General features: G+C 44.3%; 1 protein-coding gene across 2 annotated transcripts in view; it reads left to right on the top strand.

Annotated features, from left to right (window-relative positions):
- SPON1 (spondin 1) overlaps positions 1–26,946 on the top strand; it is a 535,993-nt gene that overhangs the window by 408,565 nt on the left and 100,482 nt on the right. Inside the window, exons 10-16 of one of the 2 annotated variants that reach the window (XM_066583266.1) lie at positions 1,052–1,127; positions 10,666–10,848; positions 13,356–13,526; positions 14,112–14,279; positions 19,364–19,528; positions 21,474–21,737; positions 25,515–26,278. The exons of the other annotated variant lie outside the window; for it this stretch is intronic. Of the exons in view, the coding sequence (XP_066439363.1) occupies positions 1,052–1,127; positions 10,666–10,848; positions 13,356–13,526; positions 14,112–14,279; positions 19,364–19,528; positions 21,474–21,737; positions 25,515–25,678 (1,191 nt within the window). The 3' untranslated portion in view covers positions 25,679–26,278. Of the gene's footprint in view, positions 1–1,051; positions 1,128–10,665; positions 10,849–13,355; positions 13,527–14,111; positions 14,280–19,363; positions 19,529–21,473; positions 21,738–25,514; positions 26,279–26,946 lie in introns of those variants that run through there. 2 annotated transcript variants of the gene reach the window in all.

Consider the following 26,946-nt stretch of genomic DNA (forward strand, 5'->3'; position numbering starts at 1 on the left):
GATAAACTTCTTTGATTTTGTCATTCAGTTCATAGGATTGGTGGAGCCTATGACCACTAAATTATGGCTCTACCTTATATCTGGCCCTGGGTGGTCTTACAAAGTGATGAGCCTTATGGTTCCTCAAATGTCTTAGCTCTCCTCATCCTAGTCCAGACTCCCAGCAGCCCCCTCCCTCCCTCGCCATATTGACTGTCTGCAGCCAGTCAGGGTTCAGGCTCGTTTGGGTGTCCCACTGTGTGTTCCACACTCCCAGACTCCCCAGGCAGCAAGCAGCCCCCTCCCTCGCCCATGTCAGACTCTCAGCATCATCACAACAACACGAGTCCACCGTCCATGACACCACCAGACTCACTAATTCCCCCCCCCCCCCCCCCCCCCCGTGCCCCGCTGCGGAGTCCCGCGCCGCTCGTGGTGTCCTGAATCCTAGTCCCGCGTCTGCCGCACACATACGCGGCGGGCTGCCTGCCTGTCTCTCTCTCTGCTTCGCGCGCTAGAAGTAGAGTTCGTGTGCTCTCACGGACATTCAGCAGGGGCGCGTCATCAGCCCCCTGCATGATCCCTGCAGACTATACAGGCCGGTATTTTGTCGCAGCCTGCCGCAGTCCCCGGGGCCCGACAAAAATACCGGTCTGTAATAGGGCCGGTAAAAGAAAAATACCGGCACCGGCCTGGGCGATAAAAATACCGGCCAGGCCGGTGATTTACAGGTCGGGTGGCAACCTTAGCTGGGAGGCTCAGTAAATCTTCTGTCCAGGAACATCACGATATACTAATATACAGAATGTATTAAAGGGTTTAATAATCTTTTTACATTACTGTATGTAGATAATCAGCTGAACAACGTATGAGGTTCCTTGAGGTTGAGCAGCGTGAATTAACGCCCGGCTCCATTGTGCGACGCGTCTCAGCGCTGTTTGATTAATGTACAAGGAGTATTACTGAAGCTTATCACTCCGAAAACTCCAGCGCTCATTAGTACCAAACTGATCACTAATTGGAGCGGCAGCTCACGTTATACAGTCCATTAATTACATCTTATGTCTTACAGGGAGAACAATGCAATATAGTCCCCGACAACGTAGATGACATCGTGGCTGATCTCGTCACCGAAGAGAAAGAAGAAGGTAAAATCATCATGTGGCTCCAATTACATCCTTGGGCTCCACATTGGATCCAGTAGATCTCATGGAAAGGGAAAGACAATGTAGAGAATGATCCACAATATATGGATTTACACAATCAGCATTGTCCATATAGCATTCAATTCTGATAGTTCCCAACGTGAAGATGTCTTCTTCTTGGTCTGAACCGAGGTGTACCACTAGGGGTCACAATTGTGATCTGGCCCCTTAGCTGGGAGGGGGCCCTCACCACATACGATTTGCAAGCGCAGGGATCGCGACATGCAGTGTCGGCAGGGAGCAGGAAGACCCTACTAATCAATGAGTGTAATACGCAGTGAATGGAGGCAATGAAAGTCAATGGACTATTTCATTCTTCCATGCACTCCTGCGTTTCCATACACAGGAGAAATAAACGGCAGCATGCTCTATTTCTCTGCATGTCAAACGCAGCCCTTGTATAGGCTGCATGTGATACGCTGTCCGTACGCATGCATTGTGTAGGTCAGTGTTTCCATATGCATCCCTGCTCTGAACTAAGTGGGGAATAAAAAATAAAAAGTCACACTGCGCATGTCCGTGACGTGTGATTCGCCGGCATGTGCAGTGCTAATCATGGCCCGTACACGTCCTCTGCCGGCATTGATTATGGGCTGTAATGAGTACAACGCTGCAGGAGGCTCACAGCATTGTACTCGTACACCCGTGTGAAGAAGCCCTTTGGGTCACTTTACATCAATGTTGGAGGTTCAATTTGGAGCCTCCACTACTAAATTCACTAAAAGAAACCAGGACAAAATAGTGCAGCGTGCAGCACTACTACATCCTGTAAAATGACGGACTGAAACCAAACAGACCCCGTTATAGTCATTGGGGTCTGTTTGGTTGATCCATTTGGCCGGGGGATGCTGCCCACCGAAAAGCAGGATAACAGAAGCACTAATGAGAGTGAGCCCGAATATGTGTAATGTACGTGTAGCTATTATGTAGATCTGAGTCATGTATGTAGTGCAAAGGCAGCAATACACTTTTAGGCTGGGTTCACAGAGGGCGGAATTGCCGCCGAAATTCCGTCCGGAATTGCACCACGGCAAATCCGCCTGCAGCCGCTAATCCCGGGATTAGCCAGCCATGTGGACGAGATTTGTGAAAATTTTGCAAAGCCGGCAAAAGTCATCGTTGCGGCGCAGATTCCCTGGCCGCAGCATGAACATTCTTTTTTTTTCATTGCGGCTATGCTCCCCTCTATGGGAGCGCCAGCCACAACAAAAAAAAATGCCGCCAAGCTGCTCCAAAACCAGCGCTTTCCCGGCGGCCAAACCGCGAGATTTCCATCGGGAATACGCTATGTGGGAGCCGCGCCTTAAGGCTGCCTTCACGCATGACAGATTTTGTTGCAGATCTGCAGCAGATTTCAACCTTTTAACTGAATTCAAATTGGAAAGGTGAAATGGGCTGCAGATCTGCTCCAAAATCTGCGGCAAATCCTTAACATATGAACGTACCCAAAAATGAGTTTGTGTGTCTCGCTTCAGGCAGAAGGACGACACTGGCGTCTCGGTGTTACTGTTACATTAAAGGAGTTTACTGACATTTTAACCCCTTAAGGGCTCCTACCTACTTGCGTTAACAATGCGTTTTTTATGCGAATGTCAATGGTACTTTCTAATGTTAAAAATGCATCGCACAAAAATCACAAAGCACAAATAAATATGTCGGGTTTTAATTAAAAAAATGTATACTAATAGGGCAAAAAGCACAAAACAATTGTTTGTTTTTTTTTAAAAAATTTTATTTTGACACTGTTTTGATCTTTTTTTTGCACTATTTGTGTCCCTGTGGGGGACTTGCACCATAGCACCTATGATCGCTATTATAAAGCTTGTTATAGGGATCATAGGCACTGGCAATGCAGGATACCTGTATCTGGCATCCTGTTGCCATGGCAACCCGTTGGGCTCTCTGCGATTACATCGCAAGAGTCTGATGATGTCACAGAGGGAGCGCACTGTCCCCCCATTCCCTCATTGACCCTTCCGAGTCTGCTGCTCTGTATTACATGCAACGAGACCAGAAAACCCAAATAATACAAGAAGCAGTAGAAGGATACGATGGAAATAAAACCAGACACACAGTGATATTGGGGTGAAAACAGAGAATTTTATTGATTTTACAATTTTATTAATGAGGATGATTTGATGAATATTTTAAATAAAAGCCAAGGATATGTTAGATCCATTGACGTTCACTGATTCAGGGGAAGGCGAAAAAACCCCAATAAGGGGAAAAACTCCTTCCCGACTCCACTGAGGGCAGTCAGACAAGTTCCCTGGATCAGTAATTGTAAGAAACTAATCCAGGGGAAGGCGAAAAAACCTCATTGAGCGTCTGCTAATTCAGCTTCAGATGAGGAAAAACTCCTTCCCGACTCCGCGCACGGCAGCCAGAACCGTCCCCGAATCAAGGTCATTTGTACTAAGAAGGCGACCAAATATTTGGGAAGTGGCCGAATCGGGGGAAGGGGACGGGGCAGTTGTATTGATCCAGAGGAAGGAAAGAAAAAACCCCTTTAACACATCTGCCAATTTGTCCTGATATAAGGGGAAAAACCTTCCTTCCTGACTCCGAATATGGAATTGGAAATTAGTCCCTGGATCAAATGCCCATGCAGATACTCGCCTCATCTCCATCTGATGTCGCGGGCGCCGCCGGTGAGTTCTGTCTTGATAGTAGAGTGGTGAATCCCTGATGTCTTGAAGAATCACCGAGGTCTTGAAATCATCCTAGAGGTCCGAAGATTCACAGAGGCGGTGGGCACAGGAGGCGCGGGCTGCAGGGCGGGAGGCGCTGGTCCATCCTACTGTGTCCAACTAGGTGCCAGAAATGAGAAGTTGGACACAGGGTGCTGAGCTGGCGCATCTTCTGGCAAATCCAGATGTCCGGTACCTACAGCGTGCTGCAAGAGGAAGAAAGAAACAGAGATATAATAGAAGTATATAATATTTTCTCCTCTTCTAGACACTTGGCATGAAAATATAACATTCAGTAAGTCTTAACTTACGGGGAAAGGTTTAAATGGTGGCACTATTCTCCTCTGCTCCAGTTCCTCCCAGCGCACGTCTCCGAAAAATGGGTGGCTCCTGATGTCTCCGGTCAGTCCCAGGCGCCTCTCCGGATCCTTCTGTAGCAGCTTCTTGATGAGATCTCTCAGGTCGGCATCCAGCCATGGTGGAAAGATTGGCTTGTCGGTGGTGATCGACTGCCGGACGATGTGTAGCTGTTGGCCATCAAAAAATGGTGACTGTCCGGTTGCCATTCTGGACACAACGATGCCCATACTCCACCAGTCCACTGCTACGTTGTAGGCTTGCTTCAGGATCATCTCTGGGGCCATGTAGCGGGTTGTTCCTTCCACTCCGCAGATCTTGCTGGACGCTGTCAGACCGTCTTGCGCCAGACCCAGGTCGATAATTCGGATGTGCCCATCTCTGTCCAGCATGATGTTGTCTGGCTTGATGTCTCTGCAATGAAAAGAAAATCCTTTTTAGAAACAGCGCCTCTCCTGTCCATGGCTGTACCTGGTACTGCTGCTCAGCCTCATTCAAGTACATAAAGCTAAGCTGCAGAACCTGACAGCTCATGGAAAACAATGAGAATATCAATCCTGTTCCTCTTGCCGATGCACGATGCCACGCTGGTGGAGAAACTGGAGGCCGCAGATCAGCTCCGCTGTGATGAACCTGATGAAGAGAGGAAAGTGTTTAGTATCAATGGTGATCATTCTGGATAACTGCTGCACAATGTCATCTTACCTCTAACATCACCGATCCGCCCGCCGTACCCCAGAACTGGTTACTCACTGTGTAGTGGGACGGTTCAGTTTACCCGATACGGTAATCAGGGTCTGCAGGCTGCCGCCGGACAGGTACTCCATGATGAAGTAGACGTGATCCTCAGACTGTAGCGTGGCACTGAGATGACACAGGAACGGGCAATCTCTGGCTGCCAGAAGTAGTCTTCTCTCTCGCTGAAGCTCTTCTTTGTTGTCCTCCTCCTTGTTGATCATCTTGATGGCCTTGAAGATGCTTCGGCGACGGACTGATGCCAGGACGACCTAAGGAAAAATGCAAAATAAGCATTTCGATTCTTCAAAATCCCTGATATATGATTTACAAAACATTACTGTATACCATCCCCCACACTATAATTGGTAATGGTGGGGAATGTACTAAATATTTGCACTATAAGGTTGAGGTCAGACGAGCGTTTTTTTGTCCGCTTTCACAGGGCGACAAAATCACGCAATTTTTTTGTGATGCAATAGCACTACAAAGCGCCTGTATGTGAAGCCCCTGCTTTCCAATGGGTTCCTTCACATTAGTGATGCTTTGTAGTTGCTACATTGTAAGAAAATAAAATAGTGGCATGCTGAATATTGCCACCATATGCCATTTTTTGTAGCCCATGTGTCCCTATTAAGCCTTCCTTTGTGTTGCATTGCATTGCACAAAATCGCGTTTTTCGTGCGGTCTGAGGCAATTTTTACAGTAGGAAGTCCTACTGCCTGTCCCTAAAATAAGCCCTAGCTACATTAAAAAAAACTATACAATACAAAACCAGCTAGTCACAATATCGCCGTGACAAAACGCAGCAATATCGCACAGAACACGGCTGCGATATCACTGCGATTTTCTAGCGGCAATATCGCTATCGCCCGTGTTAAAGGGGCCTAACACTACGACTAAGACTTTACATCTGATTAAGAAGAAAAATAGAAGTGTAAAACTTACCTTGCCGAAGCTGCCCCTGCCCAGTACCTGATGGAACCTGAACCCTCTGATGGTGAGTCGGGCGCTGGACCTGGGTGTAACGGCGGGGGTGCTGGGTCCTGAAGGGAGAGAATAAGGAATACCGTGTGGAAGAAATGTAAGAAGACAAGCGGAGAACATGAGATGAGTCTCTAGAAAATTTCAGAATGGCGCTATTTGTTGTCTGCGGCCTGCTGAGTGATTCCCAAAAATATGGCATCACCCAAAACATAACCACCTGTATAATATTGGGGAGATTTAGGAAACGGTCTAAAAGAAAAATGGTCGTTGCTGCCCCCAACAACCAATCACAGCGCAGCTTACATTTTGTATTCTGCTCTTGTAAAATCAATACCGCACTGTGATTAACTGACTGACTGTGCTGTAATGTACATAAGGACCATCTAGCCAACTATCACACTAGGACCCCCCCATCACCCCCCCCCTCCCCCTACAATGTATAAAGTGGACGTACACACTGGTTATATGGGGACACTCACCATAAACACATCTACAACCACTTTATAGGCAGTAAATGTCCCCATGAAGGACGCTCCCTACCTGCTCTTGGCTCCTCATCTTCCCTTCTCCTCTTCTTCCTGGGGTCTTTATCCAGGCTGTCTCCTCTCTTCCTCTTCACTTCTCCCTTCCTCTCCATCTTTTTCTCTCTTTTTATTCTCTTCGTTCTTTCCACTGGATGTAATCCCGTAGAAATCCCGCAGAGCAATCCAACAATCTTCCACACACGGCAGTCGACGGTTGGAAAGTGAGCGGCAGTTGGCTGGTGACATCATAGAGGCTGCCTGGCACATGCCATGCGGGACCTGCAGGTCCTGCATGTACCAGCTCTGCTGCCATATACATTGTACTGTGGGCATCATGAGGGGCATCTGGGGTGTAGATGGGCACATAAATTCATGGTTGGGTTCCCCAATGGTGTAATGTTAAAAATAAATGGGAGACTGAGGCTAAGATGGTATGACTGGTATATCTGGGTTGGCAGTGATGCCCATATTTCACTTCAGGCTCACTGGGGTCTGCTCTAAGTGATCCCATTGTAACTGGGGTATATGAAGTGTATAGGGGCGCAGGAATACCTGGATGGGCTCCATGTTGTAACCATTTAATGACCAAACTGTTTCAGGTCTTAATAACCAACGAGTTTTTAAACGTTTTCATCCCATTTCAGGAGCCTTTGCTGTTATATTTTGTTGTTGACCTCGCTGACTGAGGGGCTGTTTGTGGGACAAGGTGTATTTGTAATGGCACCATTTTGGGGTAGAGATAATGTATTGTATAAGTTTTATTTAGTCTTTGGGAAGGATGGAAAACCTCAAATTCCTCCAATGTTTTTTGGGATTTATTTTCCCGGCGGTATAAATAATCTGATCTCTTTATTCTTCTGCGGCGTTCACTATGTGGGATAAATATCACAATAAGTGAGTCCGGGGTTGATGTGATCATAAAGATACCAGAATTATTTAGTTCATCAGAATAGCACATATTTAGCTGTTTAAGGCTGCATTCACACGAACGTATATCGGCTCGGTTTTCACGCGGAGCCGAGATACGTCGTCCTCGTGTGCGGGGGGGGGGGAGGCTGGAAGAGCCAGGAGCAGGAACTGAGCTCCCGCCCCTCTGCACTATTTGCAATGAGGAGAGACGGGATGGGGCGGGGCTAATTCGCGGAATTTAGCCGCACCCCGTCCTGCCTCCTTTCATTGCAAATAGTGCAGAGGGGCGGAGAGGAGGCAGAGAGGGGGCGGGAGCTCAGTTCCTGCTCCTGGCTCTTCCATCCTCCCCCCCCCCCCCGCAGATCGATATACGTTCGTGTGAATCCAGCCTAAACCACTTGTCATTTGTAATCAATGGCAGCGCGGGGGCATTTTTTTTTCTGCAGACAATTTGCACGCACAAAAAGTTCAGTAAAGCGCGGCCGGGCTGGTGTAAATTAATTGCTCATTAATGCGCTAACGCCCTTGTGAAGCCGGCCTTATAATGGCAAAGTATGTAATAAAAGTCACATTGGTGCCATGCCGTATAGCAGGTGTCAGTCTATTTTCACTGAAGCTGGCACTCGCATTCCGCTCACTCAGGTTGTAGACTGAGTATAAGGGAACGCTCACATGAAACAAATTTTGTGGCAAATTTATATAAAAACCCGCAGTATTTGGTACATTTTTTACGCAGATCCGCGGCTGATTTCCGCCCTCAGTGCTCCTTTAGATGATTATTTCGGAGCAGATTGTGGGCTGAAGATCACAAGCGCAAAACATGAGAAAACGAAGCCATTGACTGTAATGGTTTTACTTTCACTAAGAGTGAGAAGGAAATAAGCCGTGCTTGTTTATGTGTGAGATCAGACGGGCCGGATCTATCATTCTGACGTTTATCTTTATGTGCAAGAGCGCAAAGTTTGACTGTAAAAAAGAAACAGACAGGCTGATGCGTAAATACGATCTGTAGCGGCGAACGTATTTGTTGCCAACCTGAAGAAGTCCTTAAATTGAAGGGTTAAATCTGCTGCAGATCCTCATTGAAAATGTAAGATGTGGATTGTGACTCGGCTTGAGCGGGTTCAAAGATGGGCAGCTAAATTAATAAATAAAATAGGCGGACTACAATACCCAGAGAGGCTATCAAAATTAGGGTTTACTTCAGTAAAAAAGATGACAGCTCGTTGTAAAGCAATTCCTCCCCTTGAAGTTGTCAGACGGATGAAACGTTCTCTGTGATTGTAACGTTTATACAAGTGATAACAATATCAGAGCAAAAGGATTACTAATTGTGGAGAACCGACCCCTTGTATAGAGGCTCTAGTACCCTGTTGTACCGCCTCTAGCTTGGATACAAGATGTGATACAGGGGGGCATGGGGGCTCTAGTACCCTGTTGTACCGCCTCTAGCTTGGATACAAGATGTGATACAGGCAGGCATGGGGGCTCTAGTACCCTGTTGTACCGCCTCTAGCTTGGATACAAGATGTGATATGGGTGGGCATGGAGGCTCTAGTACCCTGTTGTACTGCCTCTAGCTTGGATACAAGATGTGATACGGATGGGCATGGGGGCTCTAGTACCCTGTTGTACCGCCTCTAGCTTGGATACAAGATGTGATACAGGCAGGCATGGGGGCTCTAGTACCCTGCTGTACTGCCTCTAGCTTGGGTACAAGATGTTATACAGGGGGCATGGAGGCTCTAGTACCTGTTGTACCGCCTCTAGCTTGGATACAAGATGTGATACGGGTGGGCATGGAGGCTCTAGTACCCTGTTGTACCGCCTCTAGCTTGGATACAAGATGTGATACGGGTGGGCATGGAGGCTCTAGTACCCTGTTGTACCGCCTCTAGCTTGGATACAAGATGTGATACGGGTGGGCATGGAGGCTCTAGTACCCTGTTGTACCGCCTCTAGCTTGGATACAAGATGTGATACGGCTGGGCATGGGGGCTCTAGTAACCTGTTGTACCATCTCTAGCTTGGATACAAGATGTAATACTCCCAAAAATGTAGCAGACATTTATGCACCAAAGGGCTACATAGAAGTCTATGGGAGGTTCGCAAATGCACATGCAGTACGCAAAGAGATGCCCATTTCAGCAAGAAAAAGAACACATCTGAAACTCATTAGGACCCATTTAAATCAGGGTGTGTGTGTCTGCCGTAGGCAAATGAACATGCCCTGCGGGCGCAAAGAGTGTGATACAGTACACCGATACAAGTGCAAAAACAGACTCATTTACAGCACATATACGTTGCACTAAGGCGTGCGCGGTTGCACATACATCTATGTGAAGCGAGTTTTCATACAGGAGTATTATAAGTATTATAAGTCAGATTACCCAGCTTGGTGGGGGGTAATCCATAAATTTCCTGAAAGTGCTGCAGAAGAAGTTGGCCCTATACCATTATTGAATTTGAAGCACTTCTACACTCCCGATGGAGCATGTACAAATATCCACTAGAGTCCTCCACCTGTTTTCAATCTACACGCTATTCCGTGATTGACAGCTATCTGGGAAGACTACCAGTCACTGAGTAAGCCCGCCTACTGGACTCCACATCCAGAAGAAGCAGTGTTTTGCCACTTAGTCTCCTGTTAGAGGTTGAATAGTTGGCTTGTTATAGTCAATAGATGACCATTCGGACATCTGCAAAAAGTTGTGCTGAACCAACGGGATACAAAGGGGTGCTTTCCTAATGCTGTTGCCACGTCAATTGAGCAGCAGGATCACAGCGATCAGACCCCTGCAATCATATGCAAGACATAGGACACCTTAAGGCACCAGAAATGCGAGATTCTCTCAGCTTTGTATGGATATTATTCTATACATTATCCAAATGTTCGCACTGCTCTCTACATGAGAAGACTGCAATATTAGCAATCATTTGCATGGATAATGCATAAAAATGAAACAATATGCCCTTATTTGTCCCTAATGTGGATGCCTGCTCTCCATTCTCTATAATAACCTTCTCTATTACACTAACTGCAAGTTACATAAAGTTGTTTGAAATAGTTGGAAATTTATGGCACTACAATCTTCCTAGCAGGAAATAAGTATCCAAGTATACAAAAAGTTTCATTGGTGAAAGTTCTTGCATGATAGTGCCCCCTACATCCAGTTTATGATATTCCCAAACTTGCAAAAGGAATCAGAGATTTAGTGTCACCTAAAGTTGGAGCTATCTGAATGGTGCCATAATGTTCTTGATTTTTTTGTCTTTTAGATGACACCCCCGAGACTTGCATCTATTCCAACTGGTCTCCTTGGTCCGCTTGCAGTTCTGCAACCTGTGAGAAAGGCAAAAGAATGAGACAACGTATGCTTAAAGCACAGCTGGACCTCAGCGTTCCTTGTCCAGACACACAGGACTTCGAACCTTGTATGGGACCGGGATGCAGCGATGATGGTAATTTGGAGGGCAAATAGGCTCAATGAAAGGTTGAGTTGATTTAAAGGGTTGTCCAGTTATAAAGTCACATTTTATAGTTAGAGCTAAATTACTTTAAGCAATAAAACAAATGGTATGTACTAATCCTCAGCTCCAGCGATCCAGTGCTGCAGCCATACGATTCTCCCGGTCTCTGTGGACAGCGGAAATCAGGTGACTAATGCCTACCCAATCAGATGCCACAGCATCACTGCCAATTCTTTTGGTATCTGCTCTCACATCCTGGGTGATACAATGCCAAGAGTACAGAACAGTGACGTTGCAGCTTCTGATCGGCAAGCAGTGTTCACCTGACTTACCCTGTCAAAGAGACTGGGAGAATCATGGGGCTGAATGGATTGTCGGGGCTGAGGATAGGTAGGTACCATTTGTTTTTGTTTTTTTAAGTCATTTGGCTCTAATTTTAAAACGTGACTTTGTAAGCCGGCAATCCTTTAAACTACTAGTAACTATGAAACAATATTATTTCAATTTTTGTGGTGAATCTTCAAACATTTCAATGCCTTATTAAAACGAAGCTTTAATTTAAGACATCTTCTGATATATCATTGAAACACATTACAATACATCATTGGTGGATGTCTGCGCCTATGCCAATGAAGTTAATAGTGAACACACAAAAACCTGTATGGGTGGGCAGAGCTTCTGGAGTGGAAGAACTGTGAGGGATTAGGGACAAATGGTGCTGTCGTGCAAGTGATAATACAGAGCCAGTAGATTATACTGGTGCCAAGTACATAGAAGAGAGGATCTTGGTGCGAACCACAAAAGGATAGTGGATTTGAGAATAGTGATTAGTGAAGAACTTTCTTTGATGCCCACACATAACATGTTTCGAGGCAACACAAGCAAAGCTACCATCTGAGGACTGTGTTTTTGCTGAACACTAATGGTAACACCAGGTCCCTGACTTTTATTGTATTTCATCGCATTTGACATCCTATCATGAAATTCCTTCTGCGATAAATTCCAGCTATTGGAGAAAAGGGCTATGCTGCCTCAAAACATGTTATGTGCTGGTGTCAAATAAAGTTCTTCACTACTCACCATTTTCAAGTCCACTATTAGGGCTCAATCACACGGGCGCATCGGCACCCGCACACCAGCGCCGATGCGCCCGTTTAACTGACAGTTAGAAGACAGCCGTACCTGAAGATGGCCGTCTCTTTCCAGCGCTGATGAAAGAACACATGACCGGCAATGAAGCCGGTCACATGTTCTTTCCTCCGGCGCTGCAGAGAGACGTCCGTCTTCAGGTACGTCCGTCTCCTTCCTGCAGTAACACGGGCGCCGATGCGCCTGTGTGACTGAGGCCTTATTTAGTTGCTTGCACCAAGATCCTAGTTCTCTTTTTTTCTCTTTAATGAAGTCGATGGGGAATGGGGGAATTCAAAGTCAATGGCAACTCCATCGACCTGATAGAAGACGGGACATCTTTGAATTGACCCACCAATATTATCTCAGAAGTGAAGGTTCAGCTTCAGACATCTTCTGACATGTCATTGAGACACAGACTCGTAGATAAGAGACACTAAACACAGTGGCCCAACTATAGAGGGTACAAAGGTGGTCATTGCAATTAGGCCCTAAAGCCTTGAGCCCAAAAGATCCTTCTACTCCATATGAGAAGATCAGAGATTTTAATAATGCCTTATAGCTAGAAGTCCTGCTACAGATTTTGTATCAGGAGGAGCACAGCTTCTCCTTGTGGTGACAACTTAATAGGTGTTAGGTGCCGTAAAAAGCTAAGTTATGCTGCTCTTGGGCATCTGTTATGCAAATGGCAGATGTTGCAATGCTTCGGTAGTGCTGCCTATTTGGTATATGGTAGTTTATGGTAGTTTTCCTAATATCTGACCTTTAATTACACCTTATAGCATGACTGGGAATATAAGCTAAAACCAGAGTCTTCTCTAGAAGGAAAAGATGACCATTCTTCTGGAGAAGATTTTGATTTTGGCTTATATTCCCAGTCATGGTATAAGGCCTGTTAAAAGTTCTGACATTGTCTTGTAGGAAAGATACCTTCCAGTAGTTGGCGCTTTTGAGGCACTTAGTAACATCTCCCATCAGCATTCCAAATTTCTCAAAGGGGTATTGCATGGTATTTTAAGTCAGCTAATGCCTACAAATTGGTCTCTACAAGGATAAACTTTACCCTTCCTGACCCACATCACCGGCCCCTCACCCAGACAACCTCTGCTGCTACATGGCTATCTTTTCCTTATGGAGAAGGCTCTGGTTTTAGCTTACATTCCCAGACATGTTACAAGGCCTGTTACAAGGTTGGCTATTGACTTGTAGAAAAACTACCTTCTAATTGGTGGTGCTACAGGGGTATTGTACCATCTGCCATTTGCATACCAGTTTTTGTATTGGAACACATGAGCTTCTAATTGTTTTTCTAACTAAAGTCAAAAATGCTAATTTGCTATGGTTTTCAGTGTGGTTTTGCTTTCTCTCAGATGGGTCCACATGTATGATGTCCGAGTGGATCATGTGGTCCCCTTGCAGTGCCACTTGTGGAATGGGAATGAGATCCAGGGAGCGATATGTAAAGCAGTTTCCAGAAGATGGCTCTATTTGTAAAGTTCCAACAGAAGAAATAGAGAAGTGTATAGTTAATGAGGAATGCGGTATGTCAATTTACATCATATGCTATTCAAAAGTTGTTCCTTAGAATAGAAATCCTATTAGGTATTATTGTGCAGAGCTGCACTCGTAATTCTGCTGGTTGCCATTAGAATCAGTCAACAAGCCTGATGACAGCCACATCTCCACTAGCTTATCTGAACTTTTGTAATGAAATGGGATGGACTTCTTTTTTTCCTACAACAGATTACAGTACTTGTGGTAATAACTATACTCCTCACCAGAGAAAACTGTGTCCAGGCCGTGAATCAGCAATGAAGGCTGGGAGATTTCAGCTCTGAAGAGTAGGAATTATGACTGCAGCTCTGAACTATCACATAGGCTGTAACTCAGGAGTCTAAGATAGTTAATGCAGTGTATTTTCAAGCTACTCAACTACTACTCAATGGTGAATTTTCGATTTAGTTGAATGCCAATCAGAATGATGTATATCACGATTCAAAACAATCCCTATAGATAAACTGTTTTGATTGTACCTTAGATTGGAAAATGTGTTCCACATCCTGACATATCATAGATATAATAATAAAAAGCTGATAATTCTTTGCTGTATATCATTCAAAACATAGAGCCAAGCAGCTGTATCGTGACAGAATGGGGAGAGTGGGAGGAATGCAGCGCCACCTGTGGTATGGGGATGAAAAAGCGGCACAGGATGATTAAGATGACGCCAGCAGATGGATCCATGTGCAAAGCTGAGACTTCTGAAGTGGAAAAGTGTATGATGCCTGAGTGTCGTAAGTAATATACCATTTTACCACCACATTTATCCAGAAGCAGGGAGCGCTACATACTATGATGACTTTATTAAAACTGTTAACAAAGGCATGGAAACTATAGGGACAGACCAATGTGGCTGCTGTGGAGCCTTGGGAGAGAGCGGGGCCAGCCATGGTTGGTCGAATCCCCCTTGTCAAACATATATGACGCCTCTCTAGAGAGGAACTGCGTTGTTAGCAAACAAGGGTGGTAAAGAAATAGCCTGTAAGCCGGGCGGTTCACCGGCTAGTTGCAGGGTGCCACACAACTGAATGAACAGAGGTCTGGCAGCTTTAAATGCAGTCTTTACCGGTTGCTTATACGAGAGAACATGGCCCCAAAAGTAAGGGAACAGTCTTTGAAATACAAAGCTGGTAAAAAGAACAATGGCCAGCGGTGGTATCTTTGGAACAACCACAATGACTAAACCCTGGCCAAAGTTACTTGAGTTGAAATCATACCAGGTCGCAATAAGACCATTATTTTGTATAGCTGCACAGCCAGATGACCCCCGGCTCTAACAACTAGGCCCTTACTTTCCATGCATTTGGATGCTACCTGCAGAATACCAATGTGCTTTCCAATAAAAGTATTCAACCCCCATTGCAATTTAGGTTTATTTGCCAAATTTACAAATTTTCAGCTGTTTTGAAAAAAAGATCAATTAAGAACAATTTAAATAGCACAACACAAGTAATATAATATAAATTTAACACAAAATGTGAATTTTCATGACTACTGGAGTCTAAGAATTATTCATCCCCTGCAATAGAATACTTTGCAAATCAGGTGTTGGCTCAAGCACGCCTGATGCAACTAATCAAAGACTTCATTAGTTGCACTTGGTGTGTTGGAGATAAAACACATCAAATACCTGGACTGGCAAGGGTCTTGTTGACTGACGTTTGATTGTATGATAGAAATAAGGCTAAGTCAAGAGAGTCTTCAAAAAGTTAAAAGAAGAGGTCATTACCTTGTACAAACATGGGAAAGGGTACAAAAGATAGAAAGGCACTGAATGCTCATAGAGATACTGTTGGAAGTATAGTTTGCAAGTTCAAAGTTAGAGGAACACTGGCTACACTACTTGGATGTGGCAGAAAGAGGAAGCTATCACCGGCTGCCACAAGATTCCTGCGGAGGAAGGTGGTCAGAAACCTTACAGTGACTGCAAAAGACCTGCAACAAGATTTGGTGGCAGCAGGCATTGAGGTTTCTGCTTGCACAATAAGGCGCCTACTAAACACTAAAGATCTTCATGCCCAAACTCCAAGATCTAAAGTACATATCTTTTGACCCAAAAACACAAGACAAATAATTTGAATACGCTGAAAGCCATATGAATAAGTTATGGGATTCTGTTCTGTGGAGCGAGGAAACAAGACCGCAACTTTTTGGGCCTATGGATCAGTGGTATGTATGTGGAAAGAATTAAGCATACACTAAAATAAACACCTTACGTACACTGAAACATGGCGGTGGCTCGGTGATGCTCTGGGACTGGTTTGCTTCTTCTGGCACTGGAAACTTACAATATGTGGAGGGCAAGGTTGATTCAACCATGTATCAGGAAATCCAAGGAGAAAACCTTATGCTTTCTGTGAGGAAGCTGAAGCTTGGGCAACATTCCATCTACCAACAGGACAATGGTCCCAAGAATACTTCAGTCTGCCAAGGCTTGGTTTCAGAAGAAGTCCTGAAAGATGCTGGAATGGCCATCTTTGGTGGATTTGAAGAAGGTGGTTACAGCATGCAAACCCAAGAATATTAGTGACTTAAAGGCCATTCTCCATAAGGAATGGGCGAATATTAGAGATGAGCGAGTAGTGCCTTAGTCGAGTATCTGCCCGCTCGTGTCTAAAGATTCGGCTGCCGGAGCAGGTGATAGGTGAGTTGCGGCGGTGAGCAGGGGGGAGCGAGAGGGAGAGAGGGATCTCCCCTCCGTTCCTCCCTGCTCTCCCCCGCCGCTTCCTGCCCCCCGCCCCCGCCGGCCCCCGAATCTTTAGACATGAGCGGGCAGATACTCGACTAAGGCACTACTCGCTCATCTCTAGCGAAGATTCTTCAAGGATGCTGTGAAGCTGATGTCTAGCTATGCATCAGATTTGTGGCAAGTCATAACAGCAAATGTGCTCTACTAATACGAAAGACACTTCTCATGGAGGGGGTGAATAATTCTAAGACTGCAGACAGTAAAAGTGGCATTTTGTGTTGAATTTGGAGAAACCGCTTGTTATATTAGTTGCGTTCAGCTATTAAAATTGTTCTTGTTTGATTGTTTTATTACAAACAGATGAAAGCTTGTGAATTCGGCAAGTCTAATTTGCAATGAGAGTTGAACAAATTTGAATGCAATGGCAAACATATTTTCAGAAGAACAAACTGTTTTAATACACATTTGAACATACTATTAACCTGCCCTTGGGTGTCTTAACCCTTTCCAATCCTCTGTCTGACATCTGAAGACATTATGATTTAAGGCTGTACAGCTCCGATGTTGGAAGACGTCCGTCGGGGTTCTCTTACTGTATATTACCAGCCTCTCTGCTGTCGGAGCCTATCCAACTTGTCACCTCATGCAGTACTGGCTTTAGCCAGCAGATAGCGCCGTCGTATAAAGACAGAAAAAGAGTAAGCCCCCTAGGAAAACCAGGATACAAATTGGATTGGAAAGGGTTAATTCACTCCCTTACAGGCTCGAGGGTTATATGGGAGAAAAACACAAAATGAAAAAAATATTATATCCTGTTTGGTAAACCTCGGCATTTGATCTTTGCTATTAGACCCCTTTCTTGTATGTATGCCACTGACTATAAAGCAATCAAAGCACAAGCCAAGACCTTTTTAGTAAATACAAGAATGGAAATCTATTTTCAAACACGTATTATGCTCTAATGAGCCAAGTCACGGCCTCTCTTTACATGTACTCCTGTTCATAGGAAGCCATTCGGGAGATGCCCCGACGAACATCTTCTCTCTGTAGGTTTTCCTCAACTGTCTTAATATCTGGAATAATGATTCATAGACCATTGACTGTTCTTTTGTATCTTCTTTCGGACCAGTTGAGTGATCTCAGTACGATTCATCACAACATTTTGCATAGTGCTCTTTACAAACCTCAGTAAATCATTATCACTAGCTTATGAAAAGACACTAAAATGGCCCATTATCCTCGGGTTATACAGAATGATGTATGATTCAAGTTGGCAGGATAGTTCATTAGGAATATAAAAATCCATACAACGATGACACTTCTTTGATTAAAGGTTGAGCACCAAAATCCTTATCCTATTATTGACAAATTCATTGGATGAGATCTGAGTAGTACTATAAGGCCTTGTCAACGCGGCCATATTCAAAGCCTTGTGTCGGCTTACAAAAAAATGGGCATAGGTGTGATCGTCTTAAAGAAGCACAAGACATGAGTTCAACTTATCTGTTTTATTGAAACCAGCATAAGTAGACACGTTTCGGGGCTATGGCACCCCTTCCTCAATATTTGGTGAGGACACACTATGTAAAAACATGTGATAAGAATAAAAGGGAGGGGGAGGGGCATTTTTTTTACAGATACAAATATGAGGGTGCAATTTCATGTGAAATGAGTATAGACAGAGAAAAAAGTGTTATAAGGAAATAGAAAAAATAGGGCTAAAAACACCAATGAAAAAAACCATAAACATGAGTAAAATAAATGTAAGATAAAAATGTTTACAGTAAGCAGCTGGGAATTCCTCCAGCCCCGCTGCTGGGCAATTCCCAAGCAGCAGGGGGCAGTAGGGGACTTCCTCCACCTCTCTCCCCAAGGGATTTCCCTATAGCTGGTAGAAAGGGGCAAGGTTACAGGACTTTCCCGAGAGTGTGGGAGAAAAGGGCGGGTCTAGAGGGATCTGCCCCCTAGCCCCACCCATCTATCTTTGTTATGGGGAATCCCTGTGAGAAGCCCTATAGCCCCACTCCTCTCTCTAGCCCCACCCACTCTCTCTGCACTATGGGGATATCCCTTGGGGATCCACAGAGCAGGGCGAGAGAAAGGATAGATCAATAATAGTTGATCAACTTATTTTTCCATCAATATAGTTGTGTGAGGGCTCCTTTTTTGCAGGATGTCCTGTAGTTTCTATTGGTACTATTTTGGAGTTTATGTGACTTTTCGATTTATGAAATTTTCTCTTGGAGACGGCATGACCAAAAATGGGCAATTCTGGCATTATTTTTTTTCCAGACGCTGTTCACCATGTGGGATAAATAATGTGTTACTTTGATAGATCTGACTTTTATGACTGCGACAATACCAAATACACCTTTATTTTTATTTTACACTATTAATATGGGGAAAAGTTTTGTTTTTTTTAACTTTTACTTTATTTTTTCCAATAATTAAAAAACCTTTTTTTAACTTATTGTTTTAGTACCCATGGGGGACATGAACTTGCAATCACTGGATCACTCATACAGTGTAATGTAATACCACAGTATTACATCATACTGCAATTTATGATGGTGTGCCACAGGCACGCTTTCATAGGCATTTATTCATGGCAGTCCTGGAGGCCTTAAAACGGGAGCAATAGCAACTGAACGGCACCGCATGATCGCATCACGGGGGTCCATTCAGGACCCCCAAACAACAATCTGGACATTTAGAGGGTTAACAACCGCGATCAGAATTAGTGCTGACCATGGCTGTTGCAGACAGGTGTCTCCTATGACAGTCCACACCCGCCTTATATGGAAGGGGCTCAGCTCGCGATCCTACTCCGTATTACCCCCACATACCTGGGAAGTAAATGTACACCTGTGGTGTTAAGGGGTTAAAAGTCTTAATACATAAAAACTGTGTGAATGTACCATAATTGTAATGACTTGTAGAATAAAGTGCACTTGTCATTTTTGCTGTATTATGAACGCCTTATAAATAAAACCCCCCTAAAATACCACAGTTGCATTTTTTTTTTTCATTTTGCCAAGAGTGTTTCTTTTATAACAGTTGACCTAGCAAAATGCCTCCCCCCTCCGTGTGCAGGGACAGATGTACTTTATATTCTTGCTGTACCCACAGATACTATCCCATGCATGCTATCACCATGGTCTGAATGGAGTGACTGCAGCGTGACATGCGGCAAGGGAGCCAGAACACGACAAAGGATGTTAAAGTCACCGGCTGAACTGGGAGACTGCAACGAAGAGCTGAAACAAGTAGAAAAATGCATGCTCCCGGAATGCCGTACGTACAAAAGGGACAGAGGAAAGCTTTGAAAAATGGTGCAAATTGTGTAAATATGTATACAATGTCACCACCGCTACATATGTCATAGACCTACTGATGAAATTACTGCTTCGCCCATTAGACCCATTCACTGAAGCTCCAGTTCAGTGTGCAAGTATCTTATATTCAGCCATAGCATTGGACATCTGAAGGGATATTAAAGAGCCACATTCAAAATCTTCAATGAATCGAAGCAGCCCCAGGCAAATATTTAAAGGGCATGCTAAAGGCCCATCAATTAACTGTTTAACATTGCAGATTTAAGAGCAAGGTGTAAAAATAGCTAATATTAATAAGCTGGCACCATATTAAGTTTCTCATTTTATCACAACTGATTGCAATATTAGAATTTGTTATGTATAATCTGCTTAAAGGGGTTATTGGTATCCCAAAAATGGGTTATAAATAATGTGTTACTGGTGGACTAATCATTGGGAGAGTGGCACACCCCAAGTCGCCTTTAGTCAATGGAGCAATGGTACGCTGTCTATATTGGGGTTGTGGTCACAATAGTTGGAGGAACGTCGTAGAAAATACCACCAAAATCTATTTTGAGGACAACCTCCTTAAAGTCAGGGCACCTGATAGACGTAATGACTGCACAACTACATTCACTACTGTATGAAACCTCATCCGAGGACCTACGTACCTCAACGAAAAATATTTTCTCCTAAAATATAGCTTTTATTAAATGCTGTGAAAAGATATTGGCCAGCTATGCCACGAAAATGCCATTTTCTAGTCTGGCTGCCCTAGATACTGATTCCAATTTTCTTGTTCACTGACTATTTGGTAATAACACTGTTATTAAAGGGGTTGTTCAGTTGTAAACTATAGATGGGCTATGAGCAGGATAAGTTATCAATAGTAGATTGTCAGGATTCCGAGTGGCAGACCCCCGTCAGTCTATTATTGATAGCCTATTCCGCCAATAAGCCATCGGTAGTTTATAACAGGACCACCCCTTTAAGCATACAATACTTATTAATGGTGCTTAGTAAAAGTTAATAGGACTTTTTAGTGATCAGGATCTGAAAAGGTCGTTCTGTGTTACATGTTCTCTTTACCTGTGACAATTCCCTAGTCAGTACTCAGAGCTATGGACACCTTTGGGGGGAGGTGGAGGGCAGAACTTATTTTTTTAACTTAAATGCATTTCTTTGGGTTGACAATCATTTTTGCAATAGGGTTGGATTAAAAAATTTTCACTGTTTATCTTCTGCAGCTTCTAGATATCAGTTCTGCCTGAAAACCATCGTTCAGCAGAACAGCTGAAAAGCAGGACCGCACACTGCGTTCTGCCTGTGGATAGCTGATTACAGCTGATAACATTGTATCAGCTGTTCTCAGCTGTCAACCACGCTGGCAGAACAACTGATAAGCAGGACTGCACCCTGTGTCTGCTGTCTGTGGTGCTGAACTCTCCAAGGGGAGCCCATGGCTGAACAATGGAGCTAATTACAGATCTCAGACCTAAGTTCTGCAACAGCTCCCAAAAGCTCATTTGCATGCAAATGAAGCTGATAAAGTACTAATAACAATTAGTGCCTATTAGTACTTTATGCAAAGCGATCGCTGATCTTTCTGTCTTTTGAAAGATTATCTTTGTGTCTAAATGGGCCTATAGATAAACTTTGCTGTTGTTATAAATTAGCTAATATGAAGGTGCAGGAGAGGAGAGCGCAGGGGGAACGAAACCATGAGTACAGCACACTGACACATCTACTACTGAGACTTAGACAGCAGTGTCTACATACATGGATGTTGAAGAAGACAGACAGTGCAACATTTTTTACGAAGGTCTATTATAAAAATGATTGTCAGCCAAAAAAAGATGAAATGAAAAGATTGCCCCCTACCCCCCAAGCTGTTCATAGCCTTTAAATGATCTTTTTCTTTCCAGCCATTAACTGTGAGCTGACTGAGTGGTCTCACTGGTCAGAATGTAACAAGTCATGTGGGAAAGGACATATGATCCGAACAAGAATAATCACACTGGAGCCACAGTTTGGAGGAGGCCTCTGTCCAGAAACTGTACAACGTAAGAAATGCAGAGTTCGAAAGTGCCAAAAAAATAACGGGGCTGAAAAGAGACGTCTTAAAGATGCCCGAGAGAAAAGGAGAAGCGAGAGGACGAATGAAGAAGCAGATGGTGAACAGTATCCAGGTATACGAGAATGTTGTCCAGGTGGTTTTACTCATTTGTCTCAAATGTTAGACTTATGGGGCTGTTAGTGGCTCAGGGACTCTTTTCTGACCTGTTTTGCTTACAGCAACTGCGAACACCAACTAGGCTTCCTTCATTGCTTACCCAGTCTCGGTGCCATAATCTACATGCTGGTTTGGCTCTACCTGGTACTGCAGCTCAGTCTCATTACTAGAGTGGACGCAATGTTAGTACCAGGCACAGCCACCCATACACTGCAGCCACTGTGCCTGAACAAACAATGAACTGGATATTTGCCGTTGTGCCGCACCCCCTTCATTCTTTCTATTGGCCTGATTACCAAGGATTGAACCGATACAGATTACCCTAAGGGCTCATGTCCACGGGCAAAATATGATTTAGGATCCGCAGCGGATCTCCCGCGTGCGGATCCGCATCCCATAGGGATGCATTGACCACCCGCGGGTAGATAAATACCCGCGGATCGTCAATAAAAGGGATTTAAAAAAAAATGGAGCATGGAAAAATCCGGACCATGCTCCATTTTCGTGCGGGTCTCCCGCGGGGACGGCTCCCGCGGGCTTCTATTGAAGCCTATGGAAGCCGTCCGGATCCGCGGGAGACCTAAAATAGGAATTTAAAGTATTTACCATCCGGCGCGGGCGGGGAAGGTCAGCTGTTCCTCACGGCCGCATCTTCCTTGCTTCGGCTCGGCGGATGTGCCCGGCGCATGCGCGCGGCACGTCGGCGACGTGCCGCCGGCGTCAGGAATTCATCCGCCGGCCGAAAATGAAGATCCGGCCGTGAGGAACAGCTGATGTTCTCCGCCCGCGCCGGATGGTAAATACTTTTAAATTCTTATTTTCGGCGCTCATGTCCGCGGGGCAGGAGGGACCCGCTGCAGATTCTCCATGTAGAATCTGCAGCGGATCTGATTTTCCCCGTGGACATGAGGCCTAAGGATGTGCCATCAATAGTAAGTCGTGAAAAACCTTTTAAAGATAATATTAGGGAATTGTTCCAATAGTACTGTATTGACTTCATAGACGGGTATCTCTGTTTTGGAGTTTTGGCCAATTAAGGAGCATTGCCTGCTGACCGTCAAGAGTTTTTGTAGCTTCGGCTTTGCAACCATGCTGCAACTCATCACCACCCAGAAATTGTAATTTTGACATGGTCTATTTTGGCCCTGAGGAAATGACAATGTTGGTCGACTTTTATCTCCACTTTTCAAAAGCCATAACTTTTTTATTTTTTCATCCACCATTGGCTATTTTTTACAGCACTAATCATACACCAAATGATACTTTTTTTGGGGGGGGGGGGGGGAAATTATGAGCTTACAAAAAATATTTTTTTTTAGGTTTTTCCACTTTAACATAATAAAAACCCTGTTTTTAAAATTCAAAGTCACATAACTGTTTTATTTTACTATTGATGAAACTCTGTGAGGGCTTGTTTTTTGCATGACTAGCGGTAGTTCCTATTAGCACCATTTTTGAATACATACAGATTTTTTTATCACTTTTATTGCGTTTTTCTGGTAGGCAAAATGACCAAAATAACCATTTTGGTTCCGGTTTCTTGTTTGTTTTTTTTTACAGTTCTTGTTATGCAGGATTAATTGTGAGTTCAATTTATTGTATAGGTCATTACTAGAGATGAGCGAGCATACTCGTCCGAGCTTGATGCTCGTTCGAGTATTAGGGTGCTCGAGATGCTCGTTACTCGAGACGAGCACCACGCGGTACTCGTCTTGATTAAACGAGCACTGACCATTGAATTCAATGGAGCCGGCAATACAGCCGGCTCCATTGAAAGCAATGGGCTGCCGGCGATCGCGGGATGAATTGTTGGGAAGGGCTTAAATATATAAGCCCTTCCCTGCAATTCATCCAGAAATGTGTAAAAAAAAAAATATATATATACTCACTTTGTCCCGGCAGAACGATGTTAGCCCATTGAATTCAATGGAGCCGGCAATACAGCCGGCTCCATTGAAAGCTATGGGCTGGCGGCGATCGGGGGATGAATTGGTCCCGCTGAGCCAATGAGAGGCAGCAGTCACTCACCCATTCATAAATTCATGAATGGGTGTGTGAGTGAGATCTGCCTCTGATTGGTCAGGCTGTGACCAATTAGAGGCAGCTCATTCAGCAGGCGGGGATTTTAAATCCCTGGCTGCTGAATACTACTGACAGCTGTTCAGAGCAGTTCAGGAGTTCTGCCGCTGGCCGCGCTGAACTCCGTCTGCTGGGACCAGGTGAGTATATATATATTTTTTTATTTTTACACATTTCTGGATGAATTGCAGGGAAGGGCTTATATATTTAACCCCTTCCCGACAATTCATCCCACGATCGCCAGCAGCCCTTTGCTTTCAATGGAGTCGGCTGTATTGCCGGCTCCATTGAATTTAATGGGCTAACATTGTTCTGCCGGGACAAGGTGAGTATATATTTTTTTTATTTTTACACATTTCTGGATGAATTGCAGGGAAGGGCTTATATATTTAGGCCCTTCCCGACAATTCATCCCGCGATCGCCGGCAGCCCATTGCTTTCAATGGAGTCGGCTGTATTGCCGGCTCCATTGAATTTAATGGGCTAACATTGTTCTGCCGGGACAAGGTGAGTATATATTTTTTTTATTTTTACACATTTCTGGATGAATTGCAGGGAAGGGCTTATATATTTAGGCCCTTCCCGACAATTCATCCCGCGATCGCCGGCAGCCCATTGCTTTCAATGTAGCCGGCTGTATTGCCAGCTCCATTGAATTCAATGGGCTAACATCGTTCTTCTCTGCCACAGCTGTTACAGCTGTGGCAGAGGAGAACAATCTTTATTTCTTACAGTGTGGGGGCGGGGGGTCGCTCTTGCCACTATTGTGGCTTAATAGTGGGACCTGGGAACTTGAGATGCAGCCCAACATGTAGCCCCTCGCCTGCCCTATCCGTTTCTGTGTCGTTCCCATCACTTTCTTGAATTTCCCAGGTTTTCACAAATGAAAACCTTAGCGAGCATCGGCGAAATACAAAAATGCTCGAGTCACCCATTGACTTCAATGGGGTTCGTTACTCGAAACGAACTCTCGAGCATCACTGAAAGTTCGACTCGAGTAACGAGCACCCGAGCATTTTGGTGCTCGCTCATCTCTAGTCATTACGGATGTAATGATATCAAATATGTGTGGTTTTATTTATTTGTTCATACAAAGAGGGGAAAGGGCACAAAAAAGGGTACCTTTTATCACTGTTCTTTTACGTGTTTTTTTTTACTATTTATTATTTTTTTACATTTTTATGTATCTGTAGGGGATTTGAACCAGAAAAGCTTTGTTTGCTCTGATCATGCATAGCAGCCCTTCAGTACTGCAATGCATTATTGCTTACAATAGCGATAACAGGCCCCCTCTGTGAACCCTTTACATGGCTTGATCCACACTGATTGAAGCATGCAAGGAGGTAACATCAGACATAGTTGTGCTCATTGCAGCGGGAGGTCGGCTGTCAGTCACCAGGATGGAGCGGCTCAGCTACTGGACATACATTTGCATATTGTTGCATTAACTACCAGCCAGCCAGGACATAAATGTATGTTAATCTTCTGAGCCCCAAATCCATAGCCAGGCCTTCATCATGTGCCATTTATAATATTAGTGTAGTCACTTGTAACAAAAGAGCTTTTGGGTTCGCTCATCAGATAACGACTGCTACTTCTGCACCCCCGATCATCTGAATGACTGAAATAGTAACACCGATACTTTTCTTTTCAGTTTGCAAAATGAAGCCATGGACAACATGGACAGAATGCACCAAGTATTGTGGTGGTGGCATTCAGGAGAGGTTCATGACAGTGAAGAAGAGATTCAAAAGCTCTCAGTTCACCAGCTGTAAGGACAAGAAGGAGATCCGAGCTTGTAACGTCCATCCATGTTAGCAGACACCTCACATGGGATAATCCTCCAGTTACGTGGAAAGTCAATCTTTATTAGATTTTTTATCATAGAATATATACAGTGCTTTTCATTTTGCAATGTACTTTGCTTACTATTCTTGCGGGTGCAAGAACTATATTTTCTAAATATTCACATATAATAATAACTGAATCATCTGGTTAGATCAATAAATAATGTCCGACATCTTGGTCATTTAGTGACAAAATACGACTCCGGACAATATATCTTCCTAGTCGCATCACAAACTTTAATCTTAACAGTTTCACATGCATGCAAGAGAAAAAGTGAGCGAATAGGACAACCCGTTGCCACCCTGTGTTGTTTTTCACATTGTTAGACCGAACCGAAGGATAACAGACGGTCGAGAGCCGATACCCAACCGTACATCTACCGTTTTTAAACAGGCTCATCTGGACGACTCCAAGCATGTTTGGTTACAGGTCATCCCAGATTATTTACCCCGTGTTGTTATACGTTTAGTCTACCGATGAAGTAACATTTCCATGAAGTCATATTTTGAAGACCTCAACGTACAAAAGTAGGTTCTTGAAATGCAGAAAATAAAAAAAAAATGTACAGTAGTTATTTTTTTTTTGGATGTGTCCTAAAACATTTTTTTGACATTTTAAGTTTAATTGTATCCTGGATGTTAAAGACCTTGTCTACTGATTGTTAAATAGAGCAGAGAGTAGTTACAAAGTGGGTCCCACGCTTGGAGGTTCTGCCACGCAGGGATGTAACTATAGAGGGTGCAGGCGATGCGGTTGCACCCGGGCCCAGGAGCCTTAGGGGGCCCATAAGGCCTCTCTTCTCCATATAGGGAGCCCAGTACTATGAATAAAGCATTATAGTTGGGGGCCCTGTTACAGGTTTTGCATTGGGGCCCGGAAGCTTCAAGTTATGTCTCTGTGCAGCATGGTTTAGGTATGGGTACGGGTACAGATACAGATAGAAGGGGGGACCCGGATCACATTTTGCATCAGGGCCCCTGAGCCTTTAGTTACGCCCCTGCTGCCACGTCCCTATAATTACACAAGCAGCCAAGAAGTGAAAACCCCGTTGCTATTATGGTTTTATAGATAATAAGATCAAATTAAGATACTTTAATACATTAACAAGTTTACTCTTTTGGATCCTGAAAAAGATAATTCAAAAATTATACTCTGGACCCGAAGCTCTATGATATATTTATCCCAAAAGGTGCATGCCATGTTTGTAGAGGGACGTTTTACTGCTTCTAATGGGGTTA

This window comes from Eleutherodactylus coqui, chromosome 11 (genome assembly GCF_035609145.1).
Source record: "Eleutherodactylus coqui strain aEleCoq1 chromosome 11, aEleCoq1.hap1, whole genome shotgun sequence".
NCBI lineage: Eukaryota > Metazoa > Chordata > Amphibia > Anura > Eleutherodactylidae > Eleutherodactylus > Eleutherodactylus coqui.